The 15248-nt window shown below is 41.3% G+C and overlaps 3 protein-coding genes across 3 annotated transcripts; 1 reads left to right on the forward strand and 2 right to left on the reverse strand.

Annotated features, from left to right (window-relative positions):
- Positions 1–553: 553 nt before the first annotated feature.
- LOC306966043 (uncharacterized protein) lies at positions 554–2630 on the forward strand (the record flags this gene model as incomplete). Its single annotated transcript, XM_079560677.1, has 5 exons — positions 554–637; positions 870–1011; positions 1233–1274; positions 1506–1661; positions 2435–2630. The coding sequence occupies 5 exons, from the start codon at positions 554–556 to the stop codon at positions 2602–2604; spliced, it is 594 nt and encodes a 197-aa protein (XP_079416803.1). The 3' UTR covers positions 2605–2630.
- A 1579-nt stretch (positions 2631–4209) lies between these two features.
- On the reverse strand, positions 4210–7620 carry LOC306966045 (dynein regulatory complex protein 9-like). The gene is made up of 8 exons (XM_079560679.1): positions 7444–7620; positions 7202–7330; positions 7050–7134; positions 6514–6663; positions 6336–6410; positions 4805–4936; positions 4443–4532; positions 4210–4358 (listed from the first exon to the last, which is right to left on the reverse strand). The coding sequence occupies exons 1-8, from the start codon at positions 7599–7601 to the stop codon at positions 4233–4235; spliced, it is 945 nt and encodes a 314-aa protein (XP_079416805.1). The 5' UTR covers positions 7602–7620; the 3' UTR covers positions 4210–4232.
- A 2199-nt stretch (positions 7621–9819) lies between these two features.
- On the reverse strand, positions 9820–11375 carry LOC306966046 (uncharacterized protein; the record flags this gene model as incomplete). Its single annotated transcript, XM_079560680.1, has 1 exon — positions 9820–11375. The coding sequence occupies one exon, from the start codon at positions 11373–11375 to the stop codon at positions 9864–9866; it is 1512 nt and encodes a 503-aa protein (XP_079416806.1). The 3' UTR covers positions 9820–9863.
- Positions 11376–15248: the final 3873 nt, after the last annotated feature.

The raw sequence follows: 15248 nt of genomic DNA on the forward strand, positions 1-15248 counted from the left end.
ATTACATGGGGTCCCCCGATAATGTTTGTCCTGTGCGAATAGGGCATTGATAGGGCTTAAGCGTGGGCTTAAAGCTGGGGTACCTGACTTTATGTTGTTGTAGAGTAAGCTACATCTATTTTTGCCACCAGAGTATGTTGTAAACACAGCAGAAAACAGACCTTACTGCACTGTCTGACTCGTCATCAAAATGTTTATTCAGTGATGGAAGATGGAAGTAGAAGTGGCCTCCCCGCTGCACTTTGTCACCACTCAAAAGCTGAACGCGGGCCTGAAACGTGCATATAAATAATTTGCTTAAACGTTTTGGATGTGTGTGTGATTGTGAGAGCTAGAAACAAGTCTGGGCACAAACTAAAAATGTTCCAGTTTGAACAGAAAAAATCAGGTACCCCAGCTTTAAGTCAACAAAACAGCCATGATGAGCTGGAAATGCCCAGCGCATGCGCAGTTTGCGTTTTTTGGAGGCGGGGGAAACTTGCGCTTTTCCCTGCACAGTATTTACGGTGATACTGTGATCACCCGCGGCAGACTGTCTTCAACTCTCTGTGCGATGGATAATACCTATGATAATAACTCATCAAAGCTTATCGAAGACAAGCAAAATAAAGCGAACGATCGACATCCACAAAATCAGGTACGATAATAAGAGATTGTCGGGCTTTCTGCACTTGTTTTCCGGAGTTGTAATATGTTTTTAGTGCAGGTGACCTAAAAAAAACGAAACAAAAACAGGGGGAAAAGTTACGTGGCGCCCTGCTTTTGGGGCTGCCTATTTAACTTCTGAATGACATCAATTTCACATCGAGCTTTAAAATTGTAGCTACTTTGATTGTAAATTGTACCTCTTGGTCGCTGCTGTCTTTCAGATGATGAGTTGTAAGGCCGTCAGCGCCCCCTCACTTGTGCGGATGATGCACAGAGTGGTTGAGAAGAGCTGCAGGAGGGCCTGTCACCTCTTTTGCAGCTCCATAGAAAATCTGTGGTGTGACAGACTCGCCATATGTCCAGGTAAATCCTCTAATCTAATGCACCTGATTGAACCTATCTCTTCTTTTCTTTTTTGAGTTTTATCATATCACATTCTCTAAATCACTTTGGTGGATTGCTTACTATCATGCATCAAACATCATTCAAGCTCTAGTCTGTGTATAACATTAGGGATTTAACCATGGTGTGTTTTTATGGTGTTTTTCTTCTGCATTACCTAAATTGCATTTATCTAATTTTAGGTCAGAAAGAACGGGGACACACAGAGGAGCAGCATTCAGCAGGTAATTGCAAATTCACAATAGATAAGAAGTTAGATCTTCGTTTAGGGAGCCTCGATGAATTATTAAACTCAATTACATAGTGCCCTTTTGTTTGGGCGGGCATTTCTGTGAAGTTATGCTCTGTGACTTCTGCTCGAGGAATTTTGTGCAAACAAATATGACGCCAGTGTGGAATCATAACTTCCTTTTCACATTCTCTCTTCCCTTTTTACTTTTCACTGTGGCTTGTAGCAGCGGCCGCAACTTGGAGTCCACCGTCCACCATTTTGATTGTCAACATCAGCAACTCCACTCTGACTGACTGTGTCATTCGAAACGAGACCTGCGCTCCTGCTGTGGCAGAAAAGCAGCCACTGATGCAGGGAACTTTCCGGGGTTTGCATGGCGGTGAGTAAGATTTTACAGCAGTTGATAATAACAGTTAACTAAAAAAAACACAAAACATTTGACTAAACCAGTTCTAAATAAGTTCCATCTGAGACCAAAATAAACCAGTAGCTACTCGACTACCCCTAAATCTACAACAGGGTTTGTACTACAAAGCTGGATAGTAATTAGGAAAGTAACTTTTGGGTTGACTGCTTTGGATAAGTCTCTAGTGAGATGGATCCGTGGTGTCTCTCTGACAACATTTTGGTAATGATTAAAATCTATTCTGTGTATGATTATTATTGTCCTGTTATTATACATTTAAAAGCTCAACTTGCCCAACAAGCACCAAATTCCATATAGTTAGTAATAAAAGAAACATTGTTATAAGAAAGTAAATAAACGTGCTGTGGACTATTAAAATCACTATGGATTGGACTATAAAAGGGTGATGCAGAGCAGCCAGCCCTCTTGACTCACAGTAAGAAGGTTTGATCCGTGTTCCTGCATAGGTTGCTCAACCTACTACTAAAAACAAGGAGGGGTGTTTGTGAAAGCGAGAGTGGGACAATAGAGGGAAATGAGCCCATGGCATACAGTCTGGCGTGCACTGCCCTGATCAAATAAACTAATTAGTACAATTAATTTATTGCGGTTTGATGTCACACATTGACTCATGCTTTATTGTTTTGTGTCTTGTAGTAAAATCATTGTTTTTGTATCATTAAGTAAAGTCATTGATTACGTTGCCTGCCATCATCTCATTCACTGTCCTGTGCCTTTTGAAACAGATCCAAACAGATGTAGTTGGATCCCAGCATCACACTCGCCAAGTATCCAAATTAGCAGCTCTAATCTGAGCTGTGTCATCATTGGAAACAACAACTACATGCAGGTGGAGCAGACTGTGCCAAGTGAAGAGGAGCCCAGGGAAGACTGTGAAGATGGCAACTGGTCCTGAGGTGGCATACGGACCATGACTTCAATGTTTGTTAGTTGAACAAACAAAAAGAAAAAGATCATACACATTTGATGACTTGAAGAAACAATGTGAAGCAAAAAACAAGAAGAAAGTATTAAAAAAACAAAGACAAAACTGAAAGTCAATCAAGGAATTGTGTTGAAAATATCTGCTGTTTGTGGTCAGCACATGGCAAGTATGTGACTTCAACGCCCACACAGGAAGGAATTTCCAGTTTTGCAATTCTGGACCATTTCCTTCACCATTAGATAAGACAACGTTTATTGTTGTTTGACTTTGACATGTGTGATTGGGTCAGTGTATGACGAATGGTATTTTTTATTTATTTATTGACCTTTATTTAACCAGGATAGTCCCACTGAGATTAAGAATCTCTTTTTCAGGGGAGTCCTGGCCCCAGAGGGGAATCTATTGTACATGTTTTTAGTGGTAGGGGAAACCGGAGTACCCGGGGGAAACCTACGCAGGCACGGGGAGAACATGCAAACTCCCCGCAGAAAGGCCCCGTCCTGGTGGGAATCAAACCTGGGACCTTCTTGCTGTGAGGCTTGAGCGCTAACCGCTGCGCCACCGTGCCGCCCCTATTTATTATTTACTGTAGCTATATATATATATTTTTTTTTTAAGTATTACGTTTTGCCAGATAACTACTGCTGTAGCCACCATAAAATGCACTTTGTCCAGATATGAGAATACTTGAGAGTCAAAGCCTGTTTGACAGGCAGTAGACTTTTAAAAACACCCATATTGTTTGTGGTAATGTTTTGGCCTATGGTCATTTTTGTAAATTACAAATATAGCTATATATATTTGCTTTTATTTCAGAGTATATGAGGTTCAGGATGAAATGATAGTGGTTTTGTCTACACACAATCCCGAGCTCCATTGTCCTGTGCACAAAACCAATTACCTCAAAGGCTGTTACCTGAATCATATAAAGCAGCTCACTGTCTACATGAAGCTGGAGTCTCCTGTTTGTTTCCAAGTTCATTTTTGTACCACTTGCCATAGCAATAACTGTAGTGTTGTGGTGTTACTTCTATTAATGTTATTGAACAAATGCACCTGTATTTTATTGCGTTCACTTATAAATAATTGGAATCAATAGGCATTTATATTTATAAAGATCAATGTATCTTGTACACAACTGAATCATATCTCCCTTCCATTTGTAATTGTAGTATTTGGCCCTAAGATGTGGAATGCTGTGCCCCTCCATGTCCGAACAGCCCCCACTTTTATTCTCTGGCTTTTAACACTGCGTGAGCTGTGTGGCCCGCTGTGTGCTTTGTGTATTTGTGTTTTATCCTTGCCTTTTTTATTGTTTTAAGGTAGGTCTTTATTTATTTAATGTTACCTGTTTTTATTGTTTTATGGCAGGTCTTTATTCATTTAATTTTACCTGTTTTTATTGTTTTTCCTTATTTTATTTTTACATTTTTCCTGTTGTTTACATTGTTCCTTGTTTGGCCAGCACTTAGTTGTTGAAAAAGCGCTATATATATATATATAGTTGGATTGAATTGGTCATTCATTGCTTGTCAAAGCTTTCTATTTGATATTGTATGAGATATGCACATTTATTAAAAGCATTTGATGATAAACCTTTATCTTTTCTTCTTTTTCTTCCCTTCTTTTCCTCCATCCTTTTTTTTGCCTTTCTTGTCATCTTCTACTTTTTTGTAAATGCCAAGGCCTTTGCGAACCATGCATCCTCGCCAAAACGCCTCTATCTGCAATATCAAAGTTAAAAGTTGTATATTGATCAGGAATATACATTTATCTGATTTTGTATTGTACATCAAAGTCATTATTACCTTTGTGGCAGCTTTGATCAGTTCTTGTTCTTGTCGCAGTTTCTCCTGCTCCTCCTTGTCCTCCATTACAACTTGTTCATAGACTCTGAACTGCACACAAACCAAATTCAAATACCAATATTTTTATGCTATAATAAGTACACAAGAAGTAATGCTTACAGTGTTTTCAATTACGCACAATATGCATATAACACCATCAGCTCACAAATGGTACTTTTAAGCTTTTTTGACACTATATATATAGTATGACACTATTATGCTAAATAAGGAACCAACATAAATCTAATGGGGGAAAGCATTTGAAGGACCGTTGATGATGAAGATGAAAGGCTTTGTATCAAATCTGTGTGTGGTATCTTTACCGTCCTCCTCTTTTCCATCAGTTTGTCCAAGGTCAAGGTAATCTTGCAGCGAACATCATTTAGTTGTTGTGACTTTTTCTGCCGCATTGTTCGTGTTCGCTCTTCCCACAAGTCTCTACGCTGTTTCATCTCCTGGTAAATATAAAAAAATAAATAATTCAGAAAATACATTCATAATAAACGTGACGAAAGTGGCTACGGACAAATACCTCCAACAAGTAAGGCATGTCCTGAGACTGTACACTAGCCGTAAAGAAAAAGGCCAAGGACTAGTGAGCATGAGAGCAACTAACCAGGATGAAACATCTAAGATCCATAAGTACATCAAGGACAAGGCTCCAACAGATGATGCTCTCAGTGAATGTCTCAGGTGAGGTGGTGGAGGTTCCGTCATCGGAGGACAAGCCCCTACATGGGATGTACCACCGAAACATAGTGGCGAATATCAGGAAATCCGACCAATGGCTAGACAGAGCCGGACTAAAGGACAGCACAGAGGCTTATCATGGCTGCACAGGAGCAGGCCTTGAGCACCAGAGCAATACAGGCCCAGATCTATCACACCAGACAAGACCCCAGGTGTAAACTGTGCAAAGAGGCCAATGAGACAATCCAGCACATAACTGCAGGGTGTAAGATGCTGGCAGGGAAAGTTACACGGAGCGCCATAACCAAGTGGCTGGTATAATGTACAGGAACATCTGTGCAGAGTATGGGCTGGAAACCCCAAGGTCAAAGTGGGAAACACCTCCAAAGGTGGTCGAGAATGACCGAGCCAAGATCCTGTGGGATTTCCAGATCCAGACGGACAGAATGGTAATGGCGAACCAACCGGACATTGTGGTGGTGGACAAAGAGCAGAGGAAAGCCATTGTGGTCGACATAGCAATACCAAGCGACTTCAACATCAGGAAAAAGGAACACGAGAAACTAGAGAAATACCAGGGGCTCAGAGAAGAGCTGGAGAAAACCTGGAGGGTGAAGGCATCAGTGGTGCCCGTGGTCGTTGGGGCACTCGGGGCAGTGACCCCCAAACTGGAGGAGTGGCTCCAGCAGATCCCAGGAAATACATCAGATATCTCAGTCCAGAAAAGTGCAGTGCTAGGAACAGCAAGGATTCTGCGCAGAACCCTCAAGCTTCCCAAGCTTGGAGGAAAAAGAGACCACCTGCCGCTGAGCATCCAAGTGCTTTTTCTCAAACCACAGTTGAATTGTTTAGGAGGAACACACAATGGTGGAAAAATGGAACAGCACACCAACATCAAAACCATATCCCCACTGTGAAGCATGGTGCCTGGACAACGTGCTATCATTAGCAGAAAAATTAATGCTCAAGTTAAATCAAGATATTTCTCAGAAAAAACAGACATTCACAGGGTGACCTTCTGCTTCTGAAGTTGCAGAATTCCTCATTACAAAACAGCTGAAGATTTCTGGGTTCACTCACTTATTCCATGCTCATCATGCTTATGATTTTGATGAAGATCAGACCACATTTTATGACCAATTTAGGCAGAAATGTAGCACAAACCTCTTGTTGATTTGTAAGAAATTCTATTGATACTTTGTGGGTGCGTCGTTCCATGTCCATCTGCTCCTTCATCAGCTGTGACAAATCAAACAACAAAGATTATTTGTGGTAGTTGCCTATCATTCAATCTACATTCTGGTTGATGAAGCATAGATAATCATGCTTAAGAATATCTCACCTGTATCTGTTCCTCCAGCATTCTGTTTTTATCATTTGCCTCTTTTTGTAACATCTGTAATTTGTCTTCTTTGTCATTTTTTATCATTTGATTCTTTTCATTCTCTTCTTTTTTATGAGTTTCCATTAATGCCAGTTGTTCTTGCAGTTCCTGAATAATTACATTGTTTTGTTTGAATATGTAAAATGATTGTTATTCATAATTATGTTATCAGTATTCAATGTCATGCTTCATTGCATTATTCATTCACTCTGCACTCTCATCCTCTGGAGCTCTGAGCTCCATTGGCGACACTAAGATCTCTGACCAAAGGTGGACTAAATAAAGACCACTGAGGCGGTTTACGTGCCCTTTTCCCACTCTTTATTCAAAAGGGTACTCCCAACCTATATCACCTGAGTTTCAGTCTCTCAATGACCCTACAATTGGGGAATCAGGAGAGAGTAGGGTCGCCTGTGGTCAGCGATCCTTAGTGTTGTTGACACAGTATTGAATTATACTTGACCTGCTATGGCTGAGAACACATCTAATCGTACCTCAAAGATTGCACATTTGTTTTCAAACTCCTCTTCCAACTTGGTGCAAAATGCCTGCTTCTCTCTGAAGTCTGCCTTTGTCACTCTTCCACAGAAACATCAATTTACTTCAAATACAGTATTGTGTTGTTGGATGTCAAGAAGTCCTTTACCTTCTTATATGCTCAGCCAGCTTTTGTTTTCTCCGTTCTTCATCCTCTATTGTCTTTAGCAAAGAGTTGAAAGTCTGTTTATCTTCCAGCTCCACACGAAATGTCACCATTAGGTCTGATAGGATGTGACTATAAACATAGAAAGACAGCACTAGTAGTAGTAGTAGTAGTAGTAGTAGTAGTAGTAGTAGTAGTAGTAGTAGTAGTAGTAGTAGTAGTAGTAGTAGTAATAATAGTATTACCAATCTTGAATCAGTTTGTTGAGGGTGACCTTCTCATGTGGGCTGTGTGGAGATTTATCCAACTCCACTTTGAAACTAATGGTCAGTAGATCCAGCTGGTTTTGAAAGACCTCCAGCACTGCGGCCAATCTCAGACTCTGAGTCCTGGACAGTTGCATCCTAAAAGGCACGCTAGAAAATGTGTCCTTTACCCAATGAACATTTCACTTAGGCTGATGTTTATAGAAATTCTACATTCTACAATGCTCTCACAAGGTAACGTTAGCTATTCTACATCAGAACTTAAATAAATCATTAGTATTTAAATGCTTCAAGATCAATCCAGTTTACTCTCTAAAATATTAAAAATGTGTTCGAACAACAGCATAAGGTTAGTAGGCTATTCTCTCACCTGGCGAGAGCGGATGGTTGTTTACATGTTACCATGGTGACTAACGTGAAATGACGGGGGAAGTAAATAAAAATAAGTAGCCTATATGTTGTTGAGTTTTACATCATATAATACAACGTATATATATATTTAGAAATATATATATATAGCCTTATTTTATTTTATTTTAAAACATTGTGCGGTTATTCCAACTATAGGTATACTAGTTGTCCACTAGATGGTGCCAACAAACAAGACGAGTGTTAACCTTTAGATATTTGTGTGTTTAAGGGGACTGCAGATGGAAATTAGCTCCAAAAGCTTAAGTCTGGTACAAAGTATCTTTTCATATAGCCTACTGATCAATGCTCCTGTCAAAAAAAAAAAAAAAAAAAGAATGAATAAAATAAAGAAACCTATTGTACATGTTTTAGTTTGGTTTAAAATACCCATAATACCACGAGCTATGGTCAACCGAGAGGTGCTACCTCAATATGATGGATGTGAGCATGGCAACATAAGATAGCCATGCAGGAATGTGGAGGAAGACCACGAATATGAACATTGATTTGACTTATTCATCAATAGGTTACATGTGCAAATCGCTAAATGTAATGTAAACTTGCTAACTAGAGGCCGGTAATGTAGGAGCCTAAATTATGTTTTGTTCTGTAAATAATTTATTACTTTAAGTCATAATTATTTTGTTTGGTAACTTTTTGGTAATTTCGTTATGGGTTTTTGGTTTATGGTTATTTTGGTCTAATTTACATTTCTTCAAGTTATCTGGTTTAACTAATCATTTTCATAATCATAATTTTGGTATTTGGTAAATTGTTTTTTGTCATATTTTGTTTGGTTATGACGCTGTATCATGACGCTGCGCACAGTGTCGCATTTGTCCCCTGTCTGTCATTTAATGTATGTTTTTTACTCACAAAAGAGTTTTTAACTGCACATCTTGACTCCCTGGATTTTATTATTGATGGTGTTTTGGATTACTAACTTTGGACATGCTAAGGCGCAGCGAGTCATGCTGGCTTCATTTCATTTTAGAACCTACACACTGGTTTAAGACTTAACACTTGCATCAGTTGCCTTGCTGCAATGTCCTCGGTATGCTATGTTTAATTAGGCCTAAGACAAAGATTTAATATAACCAACTGTTGATTTCTGATTCTATATCCCTTCTCAAAAATGATGGCTTGTTTCCAAGTCCCAACACAGCATATCTTATTTCAGTCTACCCCAGGGCAGCTGTGGCTACAACAGTAGCTTATCACCACCGAGTATGGAGTGAATGAATAATGACGACAATGTAGCGCTTTGAGAAACTTGTTAATACAGGCTTGTAAAGCGCATTACAAGTGTAAGGCATTATTATTATTATTATTATTTCACTTCAAAAAGAAAGGAAACTTTAAAAAGTGAAAATTTTATTTCGGCTACATCTTGAATTGCCATTATACAATGCAGGATTCCACAATAAGCGTCATGCCTATGTGAGTTTTAAAAAACATTTAAAAAAAATAACATAGATTGAATGTCACACAAGTTCATTTATCACTTAAAATAAACATTATGCCCACAAAACAAAGAACAGGCATGCACTTATTCACAGGTTATCAGAAATAATACAATTTAAGAATTAATGCTTCCATTAGTCAGTAAGAAAAAGGGTCGATTTGCAGTTGTGAAGACTGCTGCATACATCATTGTTCATAATAGCACTTTACTTTATAGAATGTTAAAAGACACATTTGGGGATATATTTGGTAATGCAATGTAAGCCACCAAAGGGAGAACGAGTCGGCGTTTGCATCAATTTTACTCCCATGAGAAAAACCTATTAGAAATAAACACAACTCTTGACCTGAGTTGAACTACATACAGCATTTACCGACTCAGTGTTTATTTAACCACACGGGGGGAAAACCACCGCTCTATGCTATACCCTCTGAAATTTAGCCACTAATAGCAATATATGTATGTAAAGCAACATTCGCATTGCATATGTAACAGGTATTACTTGGTCACTTCTTTGTTCTAGCTAACTATACCATTTTAATCTTGTGCCATGGTACTCTGGAACATGGACTCTGTGAAGTTGGATCACTAGGTTTTTCAGCCTGATCTGGCTGTCGTAGAAACAGATTGTCCTAAAATCGATTTTTGGACCAGTTATTACATTCTGTTCACGGTCATGTTCTTTCTTCATATATTCATCCTTCTTGGTGCAAGTATTCTCATGCATTTCACAGCTAAGTTTATCTGAAAAGCTCTTTCCACACAGATCACAACAGAAGACCTGTTCTCTGGTGTGGAGCCTCTGGTGGTTTTCCAAAGACCATAGTGTTGTACATTTCTTTTCGCACTGATCACATGAATATAGTATTTTTTGTGGAAAATGTATTTTCTGGTGACTGGTAAATGTTTCCCTTGACCAAAATGTCTTTTTACAAACCATACATGGAAATATGAGATCTTTGCTGTGTCGAAGCTTGTGGACATTTAACGTACCAATAGAAGCAAAGTCTTTGTCGCACTTGTCACATTTGTATGAATTTGCCTTTTTTCTTGTGTGGATTTCATTGTGTTTAAGAAGATTGGCGTTGTATGAAAACTCCTCCCCACACGTATCACATTTGTATGGTTTTTCTCCAGTATGAGTGCGAACATGTGCTTGGAGACTGTAACGGTTGGAGAACTTTGCCTCACACTGGTCACACCCATGTGGCCTCTCTCCACTGTGTATTGTCTGATGTCTTTGGAGGCGGTATAATGTCGAGTAGCTGTGACCACACAAATCACAGCAGAAGGGTCTTTCCTCCATGTGAAGTTTTTTGTGATTTACGAGTTTATCCCATCTGGATAGTGTGACTCCACACTGGTCGCACGTTAGGTTAGTCAATTCAGGTGATTTTGCATGGAGTTTCTGGTGTTTTTTGAAACGATATTCTGAAACAAACACTTTTTCACAGACACTACATTTGAAATAACCATCCTGTGAATGGTGAATAAATTTATGTTTCAATACTTCTGGTGAATATCTGAATCTTTTCCCACACTGGTCACAACTGAAAGGCTTCTCTTTGGTGTGTACTCGTGAATGTATTTTGAGCTGGGCCGCCGTGCAAAATGCTTTTTTGCAGTGATCACAATTCAAGGTTTCCCCAGTGTGAATTTTTTGATGAATTTTAAGTTTATCCTTTAGTGTAAATGTCTTGCCACATTCTTCACAGCTGAAGGGCTTTTCTCCAGTGTGGATGCGCTTGTGGCTCTTGAGATTACCCAGTGAAGCAAGAGACACCCCACACTGGTCACAAGTGAAGTCACCAGCATGTAGTTTCTGGTGATGTTTTAAAGTCGATAATGTTTTGTATTCTTTGCCACACTCATCACATTTAAGTGGCCTTTTTTTCGAGTGGACTTTTTTAGGGCGTGCTCTCTTAGAACGTTGGAACGGTGGTTCACACGGGTCACTGCTAGAAGGCTTGTCCGCTTGAATTTGCTTCTGGTGGTCTCTTTTGACTGTTTCCGCAGACTGATCATATTCTTCCATTTTCACCGTCTCTATAACTGAACCGTATAGAAAGACAAAAGAACAAATATGAAATAAAGAAGTGCAACCATAATTTACAACAATTAATTTTAGATTAATCTTCTGACAAATAGCAGAGCACACAAGGGCAAATGAGAACACATTTGAGAACAATGAGAACAGGCCACCGTTTTTCCATACTGAGGTATGTTCTAACCTGAGCTTAGATGAGTTGATGCGTACCTGTCTGGTACGCATCAACTCAAGCAAAAAGACCAAAGATGTTGTTGGCATTTGGCCAAACAAAACTAAATAATGTGGACATGTTTCTTTTTCATATAAATCCAATCATTTCCATTTTGATCCCTATGGAAAATAGTTTATGTCCCGCTCGGGACTAACCCAACATCTGAACGCAATTTCTTTGTATAATTGTACAATGACAAATAAAACACTACCTTACTTATTTACTTGTGTTGAGTAGTTGAGATTGTAAACGGATCATTTTTGAAAATCTCGTACCAAAAAAAAATCCTGTTTTAAGACAAGGGTTTCAGTTCACATCATGGCTATCTGTCCCTCCTCCCCTCCCCCTTCTCTCCCTGTAACAGACCCATCACTACAGCAGCAATTCAAGGAATGCACAGGCAAGCAAAGCTTGACCAAGGCCACAGAGCTTCCTGATTAGCTATTCTTTTATCTTTTGTTGGACCTTTGTCTTCCCTATATGAAAAAAAAAACACTACTACAAATAAAAAACATTAAACTTCTTGCCCCAACCCAGCCAATTCCTTACCCATCGACGTAACATCGCAACGCATTATGGGATTTGCAGAGGACTAATAATAATAATAAACCAATGGTGATCTTAAAAGAAAAAATATTGCAGATATACACATATCACTAGTAATGACTCGGCAGCCGAGTAGTTTCACGGCTCGTTTCTTCACTGTTTTTTTTTTTTTTTTATTACTTTATTTTTATTTATTTTTTTCAAAAGAAATACAAACCATATACTGCGTTACTCGTTTCTTCACTGTTTTAACTCATGTTAGTGTGTTGTTAACTAATGTAAGTCTGTGCAAATTGGGGACTTACTTTCATTTGTTTGACACGTGTTTTATTATGACTTCTTGTAAGCTAAAGAGAATCAGGCCATGCGTCATGAACTGATACAGGGATGCGATTGTTACTGGACAGACTATCTCACTAGTGACGCCTCATATAAAAACGATCTGTGGACTTGGTCAAAGATGAGGACATGGGAGATGATGAATCACATTACAGTGTCCGATTGCCTGAACCTCTGTTTGCTGTCGTTAACAAATGTGGCTCGACACGGTGACTGTTATTGCTGCTGCCTCTCTGGGTTTCAACCAACTTCGGCAGGCGCGTAGTACCCACAAACATGGCGGATTTCCATGGAAACAGTACATTTCGAAGTATGGAGAAGTGGCCACTACGAAGCACAAAGAGATCTTAATATAAAGGTTACCTGAAAACGCAGGGTTTTTCTTTCCGCGGCGAGGTTGTGTCGGAGATGCAGCTACAGCGGCTTTAACCGGATGTGAGTGAGACGGCGAGGAGGAAATAGTCCTTTTTTAAGGCGCTGTACGTGCATGTTGTGGGGGCGTGGTCTGCTTTGACGGTGTCTCGTGGTTCCCAAACTTTTCGGACGACGACCCCCAAAATACCCAGACCAACAACTCGGGACCCCCACTGTAATATATAACGTTAATAAGTATGAGTAATAAATACAAGTGCACAACATTTAAAATCTGGTTCATTGATGTAGGTCTGTGTTTGGACAGTATGATTCAAATTCATATTTGGCTTGATTCACTACAATATACCACTTTCATTCGAAAATAGGTCAAATTAATTTCAAAATATTGTGAACATCTCGCAACCACCACTTTGGGGACTGTTCTAGACCAGTGGTTCCCAACCTGGGGGTGGGGCGCCTGCATTGGGGCCCCGAGCTTCGTCTGGTCAGAGGGTCAAGTCATAAGTGATTTTGTTTAGGCAAATTAAATGGTCAAAAATCCTCTAATGTGACCGAGGAATGAGCACAGGTTCAGAATGTCTGAAATAATTGCTTATTAGCAAATATAGTTATGTTTTGATGCATTTGTGGGACCACGATTTTGGGCTGGGGGAATGTGCGACCAAACTCCTAGCATTTATAACAATTTGAAGGTGCAAAATATTGTGATGAATGTCAAGGAGGCAAGCGTAGTTTCCACTGCTTTTATTTTTAACAACTAGTCAAGTGTACAGAACAGGCTTGTTTTCCGGAACATGTACCTCCCTCATGGTACCGCGTGAACAACATACCACTTCCCGGCATGCACCAGTGCAGCCAACGTTACATTGCCCCCACCTAGCATGATTAGCTGTCCCCAGCAATCCAATTGTCCACCACAAAGTCTCTCAAGTGCTGAGGGAGTCTCCGCTGTCTTTGAGACCCACGCTGCGGGCCACCACAGGTGGTCCCAGTTGGGGAACTTGTTGAGGGCTGACTCACATCCCCTGAAGGCTCTCCAGAAGGAGCCATGGGTTGGTAAGGGGCCAATCGATCTCTGTGGAGAACTACCACCCTCCGGAGCAGCTGTACCCGGTACACCACATCTGACAATCTTTCAAGTACAGTACAAGGTCCCATCCAGTGACTGGAGAGTTTGGGAGACTGTCCCTTCTTCCTGATGGGGCTATAGACCCATACTTTGGAGCCAGGTTCAAAATCCTGCCCCTTACTTCGGAGGTCGTACGCCCTTTTCTGCACAGCGCCCGCCTTGCTGAGGTGTTCCCGACATAGCTCGTGTACTGCCTGCAGGCGCTCTACCAGGTTGAAGAAATAGTCCAGGCCCGGTTCCCCTCGTACTTCCGGCTCCGGGGGGGACCCAAAGACTAAGTCAACTGGGGTGCGCAGTTCATGGCCGAACATCAGAGCAGCAGGCGTACACCGTGTAGACTCCTGCACAGCGGTCCTGTAAGCCCACAGGACCAGGGGGAGGTGACTGTCCCAGTCCCGCTGTCGGTGGCTGGTGAGAATGGCGAGCTGTATGGCCAGGGTACGGTTGAAGCGTTCCACTAACCCGTCACTTTGAGGATGCAATGGGGTGGTTCTCGTCTTCTTCACCCCCATCCGCTGGCACACCTCCTGGAACACTCTGGCTTCAAAGTTCCGCCCCTGATCACTATGGAGTTCCTCCGGCACTCCAAAGCGGCAGAAAAACTCATCCACCAGTTTCTGGGCAGTTGTGGCAGCGCTTTGGTCCGGAACTGCATACGCCTCAGGCCACTTAGTGAAGTAATCCATTGCCACGAGTACGTATCGGTTCCCCTGGTCGGAGGTGGGGAATGGGCCGAGGATGTCAACACCCACTCTCTCCATAGGAGCTCCTACCTGGTATTGTTGTAGCGGGGCGTGGGAGCGACGATTGGGGCCTTTCCGAGCAGTGCAGGCATCGCACCGGTGTACAAACATCTCCACATCACGTCTGCATCCCGGCCAGTAGAATCTTTGCCGCAGCCGTGACAGAGTCTTGGTGACACCGAAGTGCCCCGCTCCCACCGAACCATGGACCCAATATAGGACTGTGGGTCGCAGGGAGTGTGGAACGAGAAGCTGTAAGATTTCTCGCTGTCCGTCAGGGAAACTCCACCGGCGGTAGAGTAGCCCATTCTGGAGACGGATGTTGATCCACTGAGAATGTAGAGCCTTGGTCTCAGGGGCCAGCGCTGACACGGTTGACCACTCTGGGCGTTGGCCTGCCTCCATCCAGGAGTGGACTAGGGAGAGAACAGGGTCCTGTCGCTGGTCCTGTTGGAGCTGCTGAGGGTCGATGATCTCTTGGCTGTCAGGCACCACCGCACACTGCAGCGCCGCCA

The sequence above is a fragment of the Gobius niger genome (assembly GCF_951799975.1).
Source record: "Gobius niger genome assembly, chromosome: 8".
Classification (NCBI taxonomy): Eukaryota; Metazoa; Chordata; class Actinopteri; order Gobiiformes; family Gobiidae; genus Gobius; species Gobius niger.